Raw genomic sequence first — 18,240 nt, 5'->3', positions numbered from 1 at the left:
TTGCTGATATTCATCAAAATTATTTGACTAATTAATTATAAATCAGTCAATACCCCAAAAAAGTTTTAATTAAGAAATCATTGTAAGGAAAAACCCACTACTTATATTTTTTTAATACTGTATATGAATATTCAGTGCTTAACAATTTTTGCTTTTGCTAACTGGAGTGCTTGAAAGAAGACAGTATCTCAAGTCCGCTTATTACTTATTTCACCCTGAAATAAACTAATTTTGGAGTGTGTGTGTGTGTTTGTTTTGTTTTTTGTTTTTTGTTTTGTTTTAGAAGGGGTAGTGTGTTCATATTTTCATTTGTTTCTTTCTGTTCCCTCATCAAATACTGGAGTAGTTTAGTACTTTGAATTCTGGTACTTAAGTATTTAATACCTTTGGTGCAAGTGTGTACCACACTTTTCAAAGACTCATTTTTTTTCTCTGATATATTTCAGTAATTCATATGTATTACAGGACATTTCTGGGAAGTTGTAACACCCAATTTTTAGACTTGAATTTTAAAAAAAAAATTGAAATAGATCAGCTGATTACTTCAATCCTTCAGCCTCTCCTCTGTTGTTGCATTCATCTTAACAAGTTTGGATCTGCTTTGTTTTAGTGCTGCAGTGGTATGCTTGGGATATTTGTACAAAAAACTGGGGAGAATCTTGGGAAACAGCTTTACTGATACTGTAGGAAATGTGCTTAAAGCAATGAAGAATGCAGAGGTAAGGAACCACAAGTTTAAAAGATGTTTGCAGGTAAAATTAATAGATTGTGTTTACTCTTAGTAGTGTGAAGAACAATGAATGGGACAAGGTGACTGGTATAAATAAATCATGAAGTTGCTGTAGATCATAATGCCATATAGAAGCACCATCTGCAAATCCAAAAGAATTGTTAAAGAATTTAACTGTAATATATCAATTGAGAAGGATGAATCACAATTATTGACAGTCCCCTTCATGAATGATCTTGATAAAATACAGTTTTGTATCAATTGTAAAACAGCTACTCAATTACACTTTTTATTCCAAAGTTCACTTTATAAAACTATCTGTATTTTCTTTTTTAGGGTTGTTAGTGTTGTAAAATAATATTTACATTTTCTTCTTTTTGTTTTATCAGTCTCAAGGTCGTTATGAGATCATGCTTGGTTTGCAAAATATACTGAATGGCTTAGGAGCTGCTGCTACCCCATGTCACAGAGATATTTACAAAGCTGCTCGATCATGCTTAACAGATCGCTCTATGGCAGTTCGCTGTGCTGCTGCTAAGGTAAAGTGGCCCATTAGCTAACTGTTTTTAGTAATTAATCTTCCTAAATATATCTGTTTAAATAAATGATAAAGAAAAATTTATTTTGCTGCCTAAAAACACAGAAAAGGTTTGCTTATAATATGCATAACTTTTAATTGGTAAAATGTAAATCTATTCTAAAATTGTGTTTCTAGCAAACAAAAAAGTGCCCCCCTAAAAGTAACTCTGGAATTTTAGCACCTAGCAACAATATTGGCACCTAATTTTGTTTTCTATATGTCTGAAGTTATGCTAGGTAACGTTATTACTTCCAAATGTGATTTAAGATGTTATCATATGTCTCACACAAACTGTTACACCCAGAACAATGAGTAAGTTTAGATTACTTGCATTATCTGCTCAGACATGGTCCTGGCAGTAAATATTCAGATCTCTTTGATGTCAAGGACTGTACGTATTTTTATGAAATCCTCTTATCTTCTATGTATTATCTTGCAAGCTAAAATTTGTATCAAATGCCTAAATGCTTTTACACAATATCAGAATATTTATGGTGAATATATTTTCTCCCCCCCCCATCCCTTTTTGTCTAGTGTCTTCTTGAACTTCAGAAGGAGGCAGTTTTTATGTGGAGCACAGATCTGGATAGCGTTGCAAGCCTATGTTTTAAATCATTTGATGGTTCCAGTTACGATGTGCGGATAGCAGTTTCAAAGCTTTTAGGCACAGTGTTGTCTAGAGCTGTGACATGTAAACAGGCAACAGGTAAAGCATATGTTTTGTTTTTCAGTAAGAATTTAGCAAACCTATCTTAGTTCTAAAAGTCATATATAATCCATAAATGAAGGCTTAGATCAAAATGCAAACACCAGATACTTTGTTTAAACAAACTATTCATACCACTCTTTTTTGCTGAGTTTTACAGCATTTTATAATGGTGATGTAGCCCTGTGTTTTCAGTTGGATCATCTACCTTTGTGTTAAAAAAAACCCATATTTGGGGGGAAATTTACTTGGAAATACTACCGTATATACTCGTTCATAAGCCAAATATTTTTGGTAAAGAAGTGACGCATCAAAGAGTGGGGGTTGGCTTAGAAACGGGTCTACACCAAATTTTGGTGATTTTAAACTCTATGGAATATCTAATACATTGTTGTTTTGTTTACCTGGAGCATCTGCAGGCATGGAGCCCCTCAGCTCCCTGTGACCGCGGTTCACCGTTCCCAGCCAATGGGAGCTGTGGGAAGTGGCACGCCATTAGCTGGGAATGTCAAACTGCAGACACTGAGAGCTGAGGAGCTCCGTGCCTGCAGACGCTCCAAGTAAACAAAACGTCCTGACCCACCAGCGGCTTACCCTGATGGACCGGCAGCCAAAGTTTGCCAACCCCTGAAATATAGGGTCGGCTTATGAAAGGGTCATATGGTTTTTGCTATTTTTACCTAACCATCTTGGGGGATCAGCTTATAAATAAATGGGCTAATGAACGAGTAAATACGGTATTTAGTTCCATAAGCATATCTACTCCTCAGAGTGTGAAGGGATTTTCAGCTAAGTGAAGGTGGAATGTGGCTTTGTAAGGGCACAAAGCCCCAGGATCTGTGGGGAAGTCTGGTTATATAACCCTAAAGATTTTGAGGACATCAACTCAGAGTGCCTGTCCTTCAAACTCATTAGCTGCACTGACAGTGACAAGTGGCAACAACTGCATGTTCAACCTTTTTTGCTTCTTGAATGGTAGAAGTTCTAGAGAGTTACTGCTCCTCTGTGTAGTATTTAACATGGGATTGATTTTTTTTCATTGGTTTGCCAGGGCACAACATTGCCTAGAATGGCTTGTTGCTGTATCTTTTCCTTTTCAGCTAGCCATGCCACCTGAAATCAAACATAGTCCCAACTGTGTAGTTGACGGAGTCTTAGTCACACAGAACTCCCAGCTGTGTTCATGCGGAGAACCTCTTGCCCTCTGAGGAAGGGCTAGGGATCACAGATGTCTTCCCTCTTTCTCCTCCTTCTCCCCCCAGTCCTTCAGTTTTATCAGTCAGATATGGCAGTGCAGCTGAGGAGGACTCTTATTGGGGACCGTGTCCATAGTATGTAAGCTAAAGCAAGTCATTATGGTTTTCATTGTTGCCCAGCCCATTAAATTATGTGTAACAATAATTGAATTAAAGTTTTCCTAAAACAAAAAAACGTTTTCTTGACTTTTGAGGAATTTTAAATAGAGATGATATAAATGGAACCTGAAATTTTTTAGGGAGCATGTATCTGTTTCAACTGAGTATGGTACAAGCTGATTGTTGAATTAGTTCACTTAAGAGGCAGTATCAGTGGCTTCAGTGTTTTCAACCCAGATTCCAAATGCAGGATTCTGTAATCTGATCACTGAGCCACATACAATGTTAAGTAATATTCCTATAATAAAGCATCCGCACAGTTAAAGCTTTATCAGTTTATTCCAACAAATCCACATTTAAATCCTCAAAAATCTTTCCAGATGGAAGGTCTATGGGGAAAAGGTGATAAAATTCATAGCTGGTATTAGTATACAAGCAAACTAATCATCAGTCCCATCAGTTCAAGAGGTAGTTGTAATAGATCCTCACTCAGTTCTTCATGGTGTTCTGTGTTTGCCTTTGCATCCATCATGTTTTTGTTTTTTTGATTGTTGATAATGTGTTATGTTAGAAGAATGAAATATTTAAATTTATCCTATACTCACTGAATGTAACAGGATAGAGAGCTGAATACATGAGCCCACACTCTGACCTACACTCTTGACTTCACAAAAGGCCTTAAGTGTCATGAGTTAGGGTAGGAGAGTAGCCAGGGAAATTATGAGAGAACTTGATTTTAATTAAGACTAAATTAGAAGCTTTCAGTATTTTGGAACTGGGTGTTTTTATATATTCACTTCCCTTCTCAACAAGTTTATTTATGGATTATTTGACTGCTAAATATCATGTTAAAGAAAACAACTAAGTTAAAGAAAACTACCATATTTTTTTCAGTTTCAAAAAAATTAATGTCTTTTGTAATGTACTCATTCTACAGATAATGTCTATTTGCCTTATTTTCTTCTTTACCCCTTATGGACAGTGTGGTCATAACTACGTAATCTTAGCACTTTAGCGATGGGTGCCTGAGAAGGATAGGTAGATCTTTGTCAGAAATGTCAGGGTTAGTCACCTATTCCCTTCCCTGTTAGTGTTTTCATTTTTCAGTTTAATATTATCTTAAGACACTTAATGCCCTAAAATTCTTACCAAGTATACGAGAGAGAGAAAATGAATTTTTGTGCTCTTGGCCTTACCATCTGTTTTGTCATGAAATTAAATCCCACAGTTCATCTCTCTCTCTCTCTCTCTCTCTCTCTCTCTCAGGAGGCCTGCTGTTTCACTTTTAGCGTTAAATTTTTCTTTTGAATGAATATGAGAATTCTAATGAAAGAAAAGTTGTAGGAGAGATGTTAAATGGCCGCTCTTGCAGCGTGGAACCGCCTATAATCATAAAATATCAGGATTGGAAGGGACCTCAGGAGGTCATCTAGTCCAACCCCCCTGCTCAAAGCAGGACCAATCCCCCCCATATGTACTGTAAGCCTTCATAGAAACCCACCCCATTCAACCCCAGATCAGCCAACGCCTGGATTATTAACCTTGTTGCTTTGATATATGTTGCCACATGGTGGTGAGCACCAGTGGGCTAGGTGCGTCAGCAGAGCAAAGGAAACAGTGATTCAGACGTATGCTTCCTAAGGCCCTGCTCTTTGAAGTCCTATCTGACTTGTGTTTTGCATGTATGCCTCAAAGTGTATCTTTAATAAAAATCAGACCCAGAATATGAAGGTATTTAATAATTCCCACCATCAGTAGTGATCTGTAGTGACAAATTTAAGGTAAGGTGATTTTGTTGTTTGCAGACCCTGATGCACTAAAATGTTAACATCTTGATTTGATTAATATTTAAGAACAAGTGGCTTCTACTGTGCTATTTTCAGAAAACTTGAGCAGCAAAATGTTTGTCTTGAAGCAGTTCTGGATTTAGGATGGCAGTACTTCCATGTATTTCTAGATCATATTCATCAAAAGGACTCTGAATCCACAGAGCTTTGATTCTGGTTCTGTTATGAAATTTTGCTTTCAATATTTGGATTTACTAATGTATTTGGGAAAGATTAATTGGTATTCATCACTATTTTTTTAAAGATGCAAAGAAGGTGAAACTTCCCTTTACAGAGGTTTTTTATTTTTATTTTTTTTACACATTTATGCTTAGCATCCGCCCGGCAAAATGTTCGCAAAATTTCTCTGGATGAAGCCATGGAACTACTAGCAACAGGCTTTCTGCGTGGGAGTTCTGGATTTCTCCGAGCCAGTGGTGATATACTGAAAGGAATCAGTTCAGTCAGCAGAGATATTAGAGTTGGAGTTACTCAGGTTTGCATTATATTATATTTTATTTTTTCTAATATTGCTGTGCATATTTTTAAAAAGCTGTTAGTTTTGTTGTGTACTTATTTACTGTTTGTGACAATAAGTATGAAATAAGATTTTAGTGTACCATAGTATGATCCATATCTTGAATTATACTGAAATTAATAGTACACAACAAAAATTACATGAATGTTGATGACTCATCTCCTAAGGGATCTCTGTATTTTAGTTGAATTCCAAATATAACTTTCTATTTACTATTTTTTGGAAATTGTTAGGAGTAAATTTGTGTGTGTTGAAGCTACAACTAATATAACTTACTGAGTGTTCTGGAGTCCTTTCCTCCAAGTATAATTTTTACATTTAAAATTTGAGGAATACATTATTTTATGTTCTTGTGGCTTTTTTTTATTATTTTAAAGAATTTTAAATTGGAATCTGTCTCCTGATGTATAGTGAAATATGCATTCTCATAGTGCTAGTTTTGGAGAACATTCAAAATGTTCTCTTGCTTTCTCTATTAATTTGGCTCATACTCAAGTTGAAAAAGTGGTTCTGCTCTGAAAAGTGATTGTAAGAAAGGCAGCATCTTATTCATTACATCTGATCGTTGTAGGTATACAGCGTCATTGCTGTTTGCTATAGTAACAAAAATAAGATTTTACTTTTCTACTACTTCTAGCCCTGCAGACCTAGCGCTGCTCAGAGGACGCGAGCTGGATTCTATTCTATTTCTTGTGTATCCTAAACAGAATTATTTTCACACAACTATATTTAGTGGTCCTTAATCAAGCAATACTCCCATTCCCTTCAATAAGAGGTTATTGGCGCTTTCTTCCTGGTGCAGTCATTTGCCTGTTATGAACAGTGTGGTCATAATTACCTGATCTTAGCACTTTAGTGATGCGTGCCTGGGAAAGATAGGTAGAGCTTTGTCAGAAATGTCAAGGTTAGTCACCTGTTGCTTTCCCTGTTACTGTTTTCATTTTTCAGTCAATATTCAATCAGTTATTCCCATTAACTGCTGCTAAGAATGTCCTGAGGAATCCGAAAGACTACACGCTTTCCAAGCCTCCTACCCTTCTGAAGGGAGGGCCTTGGATAGATGAGTCCATTTTCTACTCCCATCAACTCAAAGTCAGGACCTTTTTAATCTTGTGTCACCTCCACTATGGGGGATACAGTTCAAAACATTGGCAGCTGTACTTCCTCTGTCAAATCTCCTGCCTGAAGGTCATAGAAAGGGGTTAATAAGCTATACGTTGTTGTATTTTGATGGCCAGGTTGTGGAGTTCGGTTGTGGATTTAATACCTGCACACACATCTCACACATCACCCTTGGACCATATCAGTTAAGAGGAGATCCTTGGAAATTACGGGATCCTTGATAACCCTTAAACTCGTGAGAAATAAGGGGGGAGGGGAGTAGAATTCAGGGAGAAGTTGATCCCTATTTACTGTTTTTGTTACATGGCTCCGGTATGATTTACAGAGACATCAGCAAGAGGGATGGTGCTTCTGATGGTAAATAGAAGATTCAGGGGCCAGAGCATAAGGCGCACCATGTTAAAAGTAATTTTTTCAGATAATGACAAGATTAGCTTGTTGCACTGAAACGTCTTGAAAAAGCTTTTAAATTTAAAGTCTAGCACACTTTTTTAAAATGTGAAAGTAGTGAATCAAGACTAAGGTCTGGTCTACTCACAGACTAGTATAGTTAAAGCTGTACAATATCTTTGTGAAGATAAAACCTAAGTAATTCTGTATAAAACAGTGCTCATAAATTACAAATTTGTAGAATACTTGCATTTTACAATGTGTAATAATAAAAGTATAGATTATAAACTATTGAAAATCGGAGCACTTCAGAGATAACTCTTAAAATACTGGAAAATATTTTGTATTCAAGAATATTTAGTATTTTTAGAGCACATAGCAGTTTTTTGTGTACACACAGTAAACTGTACTTTGACTTGCCTAGTAAATGTTCTTGATAAATACAGACCTCCTTACAAATTCAACACAATATGTTTGTTCAGTGAGTTGAGTTCATCAAATATAATTTACAGATTGAGGAGAGGTTGGAATACCTTGAAATGAATTTTGAGGGCTGTTAAAGTTATTGTCTGACAGTGCTGCAATGTGTGTTTATATATTTGTCAACAATAATTTAGGAAATTGTCAGTCATCTTATTACCACACTGCCAATCCTACAGTTCCCATATCTGTTTTGCTGTTCTTGTTGTCATAAAATATATATTCTATTTTTGCCACAGTACAGTGAAAACTTTCCTTAAGTTGTGGCATTCCCACTACACTATTGTTTTTTATCCTTCCCTTAAAGTCTATCCCCATCTCTAACTTAATCTATACTAATACCCGTGAAAAACTTTTTAAGTTGTTTCGTTTGACTTTCATGTTTTTTAGACATCTGGCATATGTATTGAAGCCATTTACAATATTTGCCTTGCCTTTCTAAAATTGAGGAAAGTTCGTCTTTACATTTAAATGTGACTGTTTTGTTTTACTAAACAAAGTGCCTTTGAATGCCTCAAGGAATATATTTTTGATTGGCTGTGCAGCACTTACTACAAATTGAGTTGTGTGGCCAAAGTCCTAGACATTAAGTATATTCAGTACAAAGTCCCTAGTCTTTAGTATTTGTACTACAATAACATTAGTATCAAACTGGGATCAGGGCCCCGTAATACTTAGTGCTGTACAAACATAAAATAAGACAGTTCCTGCCTGAAAGAGCTTGAAGTTGAGAACTGATGTTATAAATGCATGGTGCAGATGTTTATTAAACACAGGTAGTATTTTTTTTCCTGACACCCAAATTTCAAGAGACATATTTCAGTAGCATTAAATAACCCTGTAAATTTGTGCCCAAAATTATACCAAGAAGTTTGTGTGCAAATTTTTGCAAGCCCAGACTTGTATTTTTATGTGCAAACAGAATGTAGACACTTGTGTGAGCATGTTTTACATATGGATCTTTGTGTCCTTTGTTTAAAAATGTAACCCTGAAGATTTTAAATAGCTCTTTTTAAATGTAAAAAGAACTTTAACAATTGAGATTTCACATCCAACATAGATTTAAGAAAACATGTGTGTTTTGTGGTTACGTAGAGGGTTATAACTCATATAAGTTCCACATCCTAAGCATTCAAACAAATTCTCTTGAACATGCACATCTGAATGATTCTGTTTAATCCCCATTACCAAAAAAAACTTTAAGAATAGATGCCCATACTTACAATAACTGCTGTACAGTAGATATTGAAACAATTTAAAATCGTGATGATAAATGATCTCATATTTAGAATTAAAAGGTCTATGGTTTAGTGGTTAGTATGTGGGATTAGGAATAGGGAGATGTGTTCTAATCCTAGCGGTATTATTGATATACATACTCACAATTTCTGAAAATAAAATTGTTGACTCTGTGCATTTTTTTACATTCAAAAGGAAAGGAAATATAGCAAATATAAGTGGAAGTAGGTTGCTACAGTAAATATAGAAATTGTTTTCAATTCATCCCATTTGCCCCATCTTTCCTCAAATAGTCCAGTTGTTATAATAATACAGAAAGTTAATTGCTCCCTTTATCTTAATTTATTCTGGCTACCCATGTTTCTGTAGTTGGTGTTTGTTTTTGCAAACATACTGATGAAATTGATTTCATCTGCCATTGTTTTACTGTGAGACCTTGGACAAGTTCATTTAGCTGCCCTATTCCTCATTTTTCCCATCTGTAAAATGGAGATAATACAATGGTGTGTTGTGAAGCTTAATTAATATCTGCCAAGTGCGGAGGAAGAAAAGCAATATAGAAGTACAAACTAATATACTCTTTTTAGTTAGGGTTTTCCTTCTCTGCATCCTCAGGTAAAATGATGGGAAACCTGCATACTGACAAACGATAGTACTTAACAAATTACAGCATAGAAAGGAAGTTGTTATAATCAGACATGAGGCAAAATATGCATGGGTTATTGTTATTTTTATAGTGAACTCTGTTAATTGCAAACTCTTGTTGAATTTCATTCATATATACTCACATTTTTATGTGCTCGCTTTTCATGGTGATGGCAAATATGTGCATATAAACATACACTTGTTAAGCATTTGTAAAGAACTATATTATGCAGCAAGATAAATAATCTTGTGGTGATTAGATTTCTAAAGTGGCTCTGCATTCTTTCTTTTGGTTGTTTGTGACATCTGTAGCCTTTGTATGGGTCCTCTGTTGCAAGACAAAAAACTAAAATTCATTAAAATGAAGTGCTGTGCCTGGTGGTTGCAAATATTCCCTAAATCTAGGCCAGCAGAAACAAAATTCTCTTGGGGATATGGGTTATAATTTTGTAACACTGTGGTTCTTAAAATGCATTCATACATTAAATGTGGGCTCCATGTGCAGAATGTTAAATAGCTGGAAGCTGTTGTTCAGGGAGGTCAAACACAATGTTTTACATAACAAGTGCCTGTTCAGGGTAAACTGGCACTTCTCACACACTGAAATGAAATAAAATAGACAAGCATCTTGAATTAACTTGCAGTTAGACCAGACTCAGTGCTGCTGGTACAGTGTTAATTGAAAGTAATTTTTAAACACTATTGCCTAAATTGACAGATAAAATAACCTACATCAGAAAGGCAAAAGAACTTCCAACTAAATTAAAACTGAGAACATACACAAAATTGTCCTATAAAGGAGATTAAATATGGTTTCTGTAGAGAATGTGGTATCCCTGTTTTTGACATAGTGCGGGGTGATATTAAGCATTTACATGGATCTGTAAATGTAAATGGCAATTTTCCAGATGACTTTATTCTAAATATTACTTTCTTCAAATCTTTTTCAGGCATATGTGGTATTTGTCTCCACATTAGGAGGACAGTGGCTTGAAAGGAATTTCTCTGCCTTACTTTCCCATATTTTAGATTTAGTGTCTCAGTCTCACCCTAAAGCTATTCAGACTCAGATGGATGCTATCTGCTGTCGCCGTTGTATTTCATTTATCCTTCGAGCTACAGTAGGAGGTCTTCTTGGAGAAAAAGCTCAAATTGCAGCTGCCAAAGAGATTTGTCAAGCCATCTGGAAGCTGAAGAAAGTTGTGGGTATGGGAATAACAAGATTATCTGTTTGTGGGGGAGGTTGGATTTTTAAACCAGTGCTAAAATGATTGTTTGCCTACTCTAATCCTAAAGATTCTGCAGTAATAGAACTTCTACTTCTGGTATATTACCATAATAATGTAGAGAAACGGTTTTTGTTTGTTTGTTTTGTTTTTTCGTTATTAATATAAAATAAAAAAGCTTCTTACATTTGTCACATAGAATGATTTTTAACAGTAAAACACAGATAACAGAATATATCAAATACATTTAAACTTGTAATTGATACAAATGGGGCCAGATTCTCTTTCCCTGCTCTAGCTATTTCATACTACTCAGGTGGTGCAAAATGACAGAGCCTGGCCCAACTAGCCATCTGCAAATTCCCTGGGCGTAAGGGAGATTTTAGATGGCATAACGTCTGTGCCTGGCTCCTATGCCAACTACTTCAACAGCATTGGGGGGATGGTGAGGGACTAGTGCATGCCTTTGCTGTGCCAATTCTCAACTGGTGTATAGTCCTATATCTTACTGCTGGTTAAATTTGTAGTGTCCTAAAATAAAATTTAGTTGACTAACTCTAAATTTTGCTGTGTATGTGCTCTTAGCTTAGCTGTCTTGCACATCTTACTTTTTTTTAGAGTGCCATATAGTGATGGTAATCAAACCTGGCACCCATCCCATGTCAAAATATGGCCTGTTCCAATCCCATGAGTTTAGCTGAAAATAGAATGGTTCTTGGTTGCTACCATTCATTGTCACCTGCTAAATTGACAATGTGGTGTTTTTTCTTTTATGTTTGTTTTCTACTCTTCCCACCCACCCACTACTTACCCTTGAACTACATAATGTCCTTTTCTGTGGCAACTTGATTGAGGTATGGAAAGTCTCAACTAAGTCCCATTGAAAATCCTAAATCTTATGTGAGACAATTAATGATAGAAGAATATTTCTAATGTAGCTACCATATCATTGCATTCCTTTATTCTGTCTCTTTGTATTTTATTATTATTTTATTTTAATGTGCAATGATTTCACAGTTTTTAATGTGTTACCAGATGTTGTAATGAGTGATGGTAACTTGGAAACTCGGATTGGTACAACAGACGTAACAGCAAGCCAACATGTTTTTGTGTGTGCATTACACGAACTTGGAAGTCTCATACATGGTTTAGGCACGACTGCTGCACCGTTGCTACAAGATTCCAGTACAGGTAATGGATTTGTCTGCAAAATAGGTTCCTTGAGATTTTTTTGCAAATTTAATTGCAGCAGTGTGTTCTTATTTTTGCAGAATATTCAGATTAACGTATGGAAAGATAGGAACACAGAGAAGATATAACACATAGGAAATATATAAACAAATTGGAGAGAGTCTAGTAGAGAGCAACAAAAATGATAGATGGTTTGGAAAACCTGACCTATAGGAAAGGTTGAAAAAAGTGGACATGTTTAGTCTTGAGAAAAGAAGACCCTGAGAGGGGACCTGATATGTCTTCAAATACATTAAGGGTTGTTATAGAGAGAACAGTGATCAATTGTTCTCCATCTCCACTGAAGATAGGACAAGAAGTAATGGGCTTAATCTGGAGCAAGGGAGATTTAGGTTAGATATTTCTAACTAAGAGTAGTTAAGGTCTGGAACATGCTTCCAAGGGAGGTTATTGACTCCCCATCACTGGTGGTTTTAAGAACAGGTTGGACAACTCCCTGTCAATGATAGTCTAGGTTTATTTGGTCCTGCATCAGCTCAGGGGGCTGGACTTGAGGACCTCTCTTCCAGCCCTACATTTCTATGATTCTGTGATTCTCTATCAGAAATGCACTCCTTTTTTAAATGTGTAACTTTTGTTGCATTCAGGCTCTTGAAAATTCTTGGTGCTTCATACACGTGATCTCTAAAATCTATCAGTTTCTCCTTCTGAAGCCTTTGGTTCTCTCTCCCATTGACCACTGCAACCTCCTTTCTGCTGTGCCAGCTTATCATCTTGACCCATTCAATCTGTTCAGAACACTGCTACTAATACCATCTAGCTGTGAGCCTGCTCTGATTGCAATTATGTTCTTCAGATCCTTGCTGAAGAGACTTTTTCTCTGTGAAGTTCAAGCTCATCCACACTTCCTCCTGTGTTGTTTGTGACCCTCCCTCCTGACCAGTCCCTTTTGTAACCTTTTCCATTTTCCTCCTCTTTGCTTAAACTCCCTCTCTCTTCATGCATCAGATAAGAAAAAATTTGAAAAGTTGGTTATTTTTATCCTAAAATGTGCTGCTTGTATGAAGCCTTTCAAAGACTATCACCCAAACATCTCTGCACCACCTCCTGCCTGTACTGTTAAACAATGTCCTTTTTATCTGTACTTTGAGTATCAGATTGAAAATATATACTACTTAGGGTAAGAGTTGTCTTTTTAGTTCAGTGTCACACACACATTGTGCAATGTGCTCAGTAAATATATTTGACCAAAGTTAAATAGAAATTTTGAATTATTCTCTTATGTTTTCATTTTAGTGCAGTGAGTGGTCTGTCCTATTTTGCTTTATTGATTTTAAAAATCATTACTCCAAATCTGTTGTTATATACTTTACCTCCAATCATGCAGTTGATCTATGCAGGTGGACATTGGTATCTATGCAGAGCTGTATTGGTATCCATCCATTATAGGCCTCATCCATGCATTGTTGTTCATGCAGAGACACCTGGTCTGCCTGCATGGATTTACTTGCTGGGTGAGGCCTGTAATTACTTACCATGGTACTTTGTAGACATTTCATGTTTGCTTAATGTAGGGTTACCATATTTAAAAAATAAAAAAAGAGGACACTCCACGGGGCCCTGGCCCTGCTCCTTTCCCACCCCCGGCCCCGCCCAAACTCCGCCCCTTCCCCGCCTAACTCCGCCCATTCCCCAAAGTTCCCGCCCTAACGCCCCCTCCTCCCTCCCAGCCACGCGAAAAGGGCTGCCCAAGCGCTACTGGCTTCACGGTTTGCCGGGCAGCCCCCAGACCCTGCGCCCCTGGCCGGCGCTTCCCCAGCACAGCTGGAGCCCGGGACGGGAAGCGCCCAGCCGGGGGTGCAGGGTCTGGAGGCTGCCCGGCAAAGCCGGGAGCACTCGGGCTTCGGGCAGCCCCTATGCCTCCGGACCCTGCGCCCCCGGCCAGGCACTTTGCCTCCCCGGCTCCAGCTGCTCTGCTCCTCCCCTGACTCAGACTTCGACTCTGTTTAAGAGCCAAGCTGCCCGAGCCAGCGCTACCGGCTTCGGGCAGCCCCCTTGCCTCCGGACCCCGAGCCGCCGGAGAAGAGCAGCTGGAGCCTGGGAGGGGAAGTGCCCGGCCGGCGGCTTGGGGTCCAGAGGCACGGGGGCTGCCCGAAGCCGGTAGCGCTGGCTCGGGCAGCTTGGCTCTTAAATAGAGCCGCAGAGTCAGGGGAGGATCAGAGCAGCTGGAACCCGGGAGGCGAAGTGCCCGGCCGGGGGCGCAGGGTCTGGAGGCTGCCCGGCAAATCATGAAGCCGGTAGTGCTCAGGCTTCGGCAGCCCCCTTGCCTCCGGACCCTGCGCCCCTGGCCGGGCATTTCCCCTCCCAGGCTCCAGCTGTTGTGGTCCTCCCCTGACTCTCTTTGGCTCTGTTTAAGAGCCAAGCTGCCTGAGCGCTCTGGCTTCGGCAGCCCCCTTGCCTCTGGACCCCAGCCGCCGGCCGGGCACTTCTCCTCCCCGGCTCCAGCTGCTCTGCTCCTCCCCTGACTCAGACTTCGACTCTGTTTAAGAGCCAAGCTGCCCGAGCCAGCGCTACCGGCTTCGGGCAGCCCCCGTGTCTCCGGACCCCAGCCGCCGGAGCAGAGCAGCTGGAGCCTGGGAAGGGAAGTGCCCGGCCAGCGGCTTGGGGTCCGGAGGCACGGGGGCTGCCCGAAGCCGGTAGCGCTGGCTCGGGCAGCTTGGCTCTTAAACAGAGCCGAAGTCTGAGTCAGGGGAGGAGCAGAGCAGCCGCGGGAGAGGAAGTGCCCGGCCGGTATTTTTCCCGGACATGTTCGGCTTTTCGGCAATCAAACCCCCGTCGGGGGTTTGATTGCCGAAAAGCCGGACATGTCCGGGAAAAACCGGATGTATGGTAACCCTACTTAATGTATTAGAACAATGGTACAAATAGGATGACATTGATAATAAATGTTGAGTTTGATATTGCAGTCTGGGTTGATAATTTAGTGTTATCTCAGTGCTCCTAGAAAAATTACACCTACAGAAGCATAGTATATTTAGTGCTTTTGTCCAAAGAAGTAATTGTGTATTTGTAAATGTAACACTGGACTAGATAGGCCATAAAGAAGCTATCAGGATTTTATATCATTGTCGCTATAGACCAGTATGACGTGGAGGGGATGTGTTAAACAGAAACCACACTAAGGAGGAATAACGTTTCATGTTTCAATCAACTTTATTTCTCAGTAAGGAATAGGCATTGAATTAATTGAAGTATATGCAATTATGATCTAGTGTAGTGAAGCACTTATCTATGTTTTCACTGAATTTGTTTGTATTCAAGAAAATATAATCTAGGTAGGTTTATCTGTCTAGGTTCTTATGTAGTGCCCATTACTGTCGCTCAAGGTACACATTTAAAGTGTATACATAAGGCATGTTTCTCTTTCTCCCCTTTCCCTCCTTTCTCACTTCCCTCCGCGCCCCCCTCCCCTTCCAGGCAGCAGGAGCAACTGGTCTCTGGTGGTTTTTATTTTCTTATACTTTATTTTTTTGTGGTGTTATGTGGAAAAGCTAAATCAAAAGTGAGTTTTTGCTTTTAACTCTCAAAGCTGAGGTTGGGAGTCCTTCTCCTCTCTTGGGAATGTGTTCCAAATTTTGGAGCCAATTGCTCAGCAAATTCTTTCTCTTTCTCAAACACTTTTTGGGTTGATAGTTCCATGGAATGTAGCTGTCATGGAAGTTCAGGATGAAGCAAGGTGAAGCAGTCTGTCTGGTACCTGGGGAAAGTCTCAAAGAGGATTTAAACATTGTGTTTAATCCAGTCCTTTACAGAGAGCCAGGGAAGAGAACAGACAGCTGGATTGTTGTGGTTTTAGTTGTTGAACAGAAGGACTATGTTTTGAAACAATTGTAGCTATAGCTTTTGAAGTCAGCTGCTTCATATGATCATTCTTGAAGGTCACAAGTGCTTGGATCACTGCAGCCAAGTCTGAATCTTATAAAAGGCGGTGTAATATTCTTGCTGTCTGTAGATGGAAATGGGCCATCTTTTGCAGCTTTGGCTGTTATGGTATCCATAAGCAGTGTACAGTCTAGATATACACCATGGCTGCAGGTTGTCTTAATGACACAAGGGTGGTGTTACAAAGGGGTCAAGGTTTTTTGAAAGTTTTTTCCTCTCTCCAACAGCACCACTTCAATCTTTCCAGAATTCAGTTTCATCCAACTGCTCCTCAGCTGGGTTAACTTTTTTAAAGTAATAAAATATTTTAGATTGACGACATTTAATGTGAAATCTCTCTTATTTGCGCTTCTCATTGTTTAAAGATTAGCAAATGCTTGAAAAGTGACCTTCACTATCCCTCAGTGAATACACATACATGCCTTTAGACAGTTACCTTGCTCATCAGCCAGACTGCTTTGTCCATGTCTTAAGTGTATTTATTTTTTCTTTCAGGGGTTCTGGATGCAGTAATTTCAGTTATTCTTCATCCCAGTATTTCAGTTCGACTAGCAGCAGCTTGGTGTCTACGCTGCATTGCTGTAGCATTGCCATCCTATGTGTCTCCACTTTTGGATCGCTGCATCGAGCGGCTTAGTGCCCTTAAGTCCTCCCCTGAAGCAGTGACTGGATATAGTTTTGCTGTTGCTGCTTTGTTGGGAGCAGTAAAACACTGCCCATTAGGAATTCCACATGGAAAAGGGAAGGTAATGATCCTACTAATTTACTTGTAAGAAGTTCTGTTGTGCTCCTTCCTGAAATGTCTCAAATGTATTTCTTATTTAGTTGTGATATTACAACGCTGATTTTTTTTTTTTTTTTTAAATCTCATGATTAGAACACTAATATTTTTTTTTCTCAAAATATTGATGTAGTAGTTTCTTTTATTAGGAAGAAAAGGATCCCTAAGAACACACATAATAATGCTATTTTTTTTACTCTATAAATTTAGTCATTTAAATCACTGATCAGGTAGTGTAACATTTCTGAATCGCAGATTTTTCAAAGAAGATCCATGGCATTGTAACAATAGTAAATATTCAGTCTGTTAACTTTTGCTAATTACAGAGTAGAGATGGACAGGGTAAGTTGCTGTTTAAGCAGGTTAGCAGTGTGTGTATGTGAGGGGTACTCCCCTTTTTTTATACTCTTCTCCTTCCTATTTCCATTAAATTATAAGAAAACACACCTCTTTGAGTCTAAACAAGCCTGAAACTTGGTTGCAGTCACTTGTTGGCTCCATGCATCTGGGATTTGCTTAGGTGACGCCTTCAGCTCCTGAGGTATGCAGTCTGTTTAATGAATATGCAAGATTTCTAACTTCCTTTGTTTGGGAAAGCATCAGATAACTTAACTTAAAAGTTAGTGTTTAACTTTTCTCTTTTTATTCAACTCATTTTCTGAGATATTCCATCAGTTGTATTAGAGTTCAACAGGAAATGAAATTCTATTTTCAAAATTTACAAACATTCCTTTTATATAAAGTTTTTTGTTCTCAAACCAGTCTTTTAAAATTAAATAACTTTATAAAAAGTCTTTAGCTTAAATAGCTGTAAAAGAAATTGTTGATTCTTTCTTACAGTTTTTCTAGAGATGATTCTTCATCTTCCTGAGTTGGGTGAGTGAGCTGCTTGAGCACTGCCAGTAATTAATTAATTAAATTCCCATTAATATAAATACTCTATACTCAAATGGCTTCTTTCATTAGCAGTCAGTTTAGCAAGGTCATTTAAATTTTGGGTTAGTGCATAACACATTTTACCATTTAAATAGCAATGATATTAAGAGCTTTTCATTTAGCAATCAAATTTGCAAGTATGCATTTCAAGTGTTTGGCACTTGAACATTTAGGAAATAAACAAAAAAATAAAATATTTCCAACTACAATGTTTTTCCTCAAGGCTTTTCTGAATGAAGTTTTTAGAGATTATAAAATTCATTTAAGCAAGAATACTTCTAGAATTCCTTGTATGGGTTTACTTAGACGTTTTTCTGTGAGGATGAAAAAAACCAAATGACTTTACACTAGTCAGGTTTTTTTATTTTAGTTGGTGTCATGGTTTAGATAAGACACTCTTAAGGTCTGTTTCTTGACCTAAGCTACTTACAGTTACAATTTGTTACAGCAATTAGACTACTATTAAATATTTTGTACAAAGCACACATTTCAATAACCAATATATAATACAAAGGAAAATAGTATAAAAGTTAAAGCAAGGTAAAGTTTAAAA

The 18,240-nt window shown here is 38.1% G+C and overlaps 1 protein-coding gene across 10 annotated transcripts in view; it reads left to right on the top strand.

Moving 5' to 3' along the window:
• Positions 1-18,240, top strand: part of HEATR5A (HEAT repeat containing 5A) — a 119,552-nt gene that overhangs the window by 14,933 nt on the left and 86,379 nt on the right. For 8 of the 10 annotated variants that reach the window (XM_065595418.1, XM_065595420.1, XM_065595423.1 and 5 more), the window contains 7 exons: positions 611-719; positions 1,120-1,269; positions 1,845-2,016; positions 5,533-5,693; positions 10,562-10,817; positions 11,873-12,028; positions 16,466-16,716. In XM_065595418.1, coding sequence (XP_065451490.1) covers positions 611-719; positions 1,120-1,269; positions 1,845-2,016; positions 5,533-5,693; positions 10,562-10,817; positions 11,873-12,028; positions 16,466-16,716 — 1,255 coding nt within the window. The remainder of the gene's footprint in view (positions 1-610; positions 720-1,119; positions 1,270-1,844; positions 2,017-5,532; positions 5,694-10,561; positions 10,818-11,872; positions 12,029-16,465; positions 16,717-18,240) is intronic. The other 2 variants (XM_065595425.1, XM_065595424.1) reach the window with 1 other exon arrangement.

The sequence above is a fragment of the Chrysemys picta genome, chromosome 4, assembly GCF_011386835.1.
Source record: "Chrysemys picta bellii isolate R12L10 chromosome 4, ASM1138683v2, whole genome shotgun sequence".
NCBI lineage: Eukaryota > Metazoa > Chordata > Testudines > Emydidae > Chrysemys > Chrysemys picta.
The sequence above is the reverse complement of the archived record's forward strand: the minus strand, read 5'-3'. Positions and strand labels throughout refer to the sequence as shown.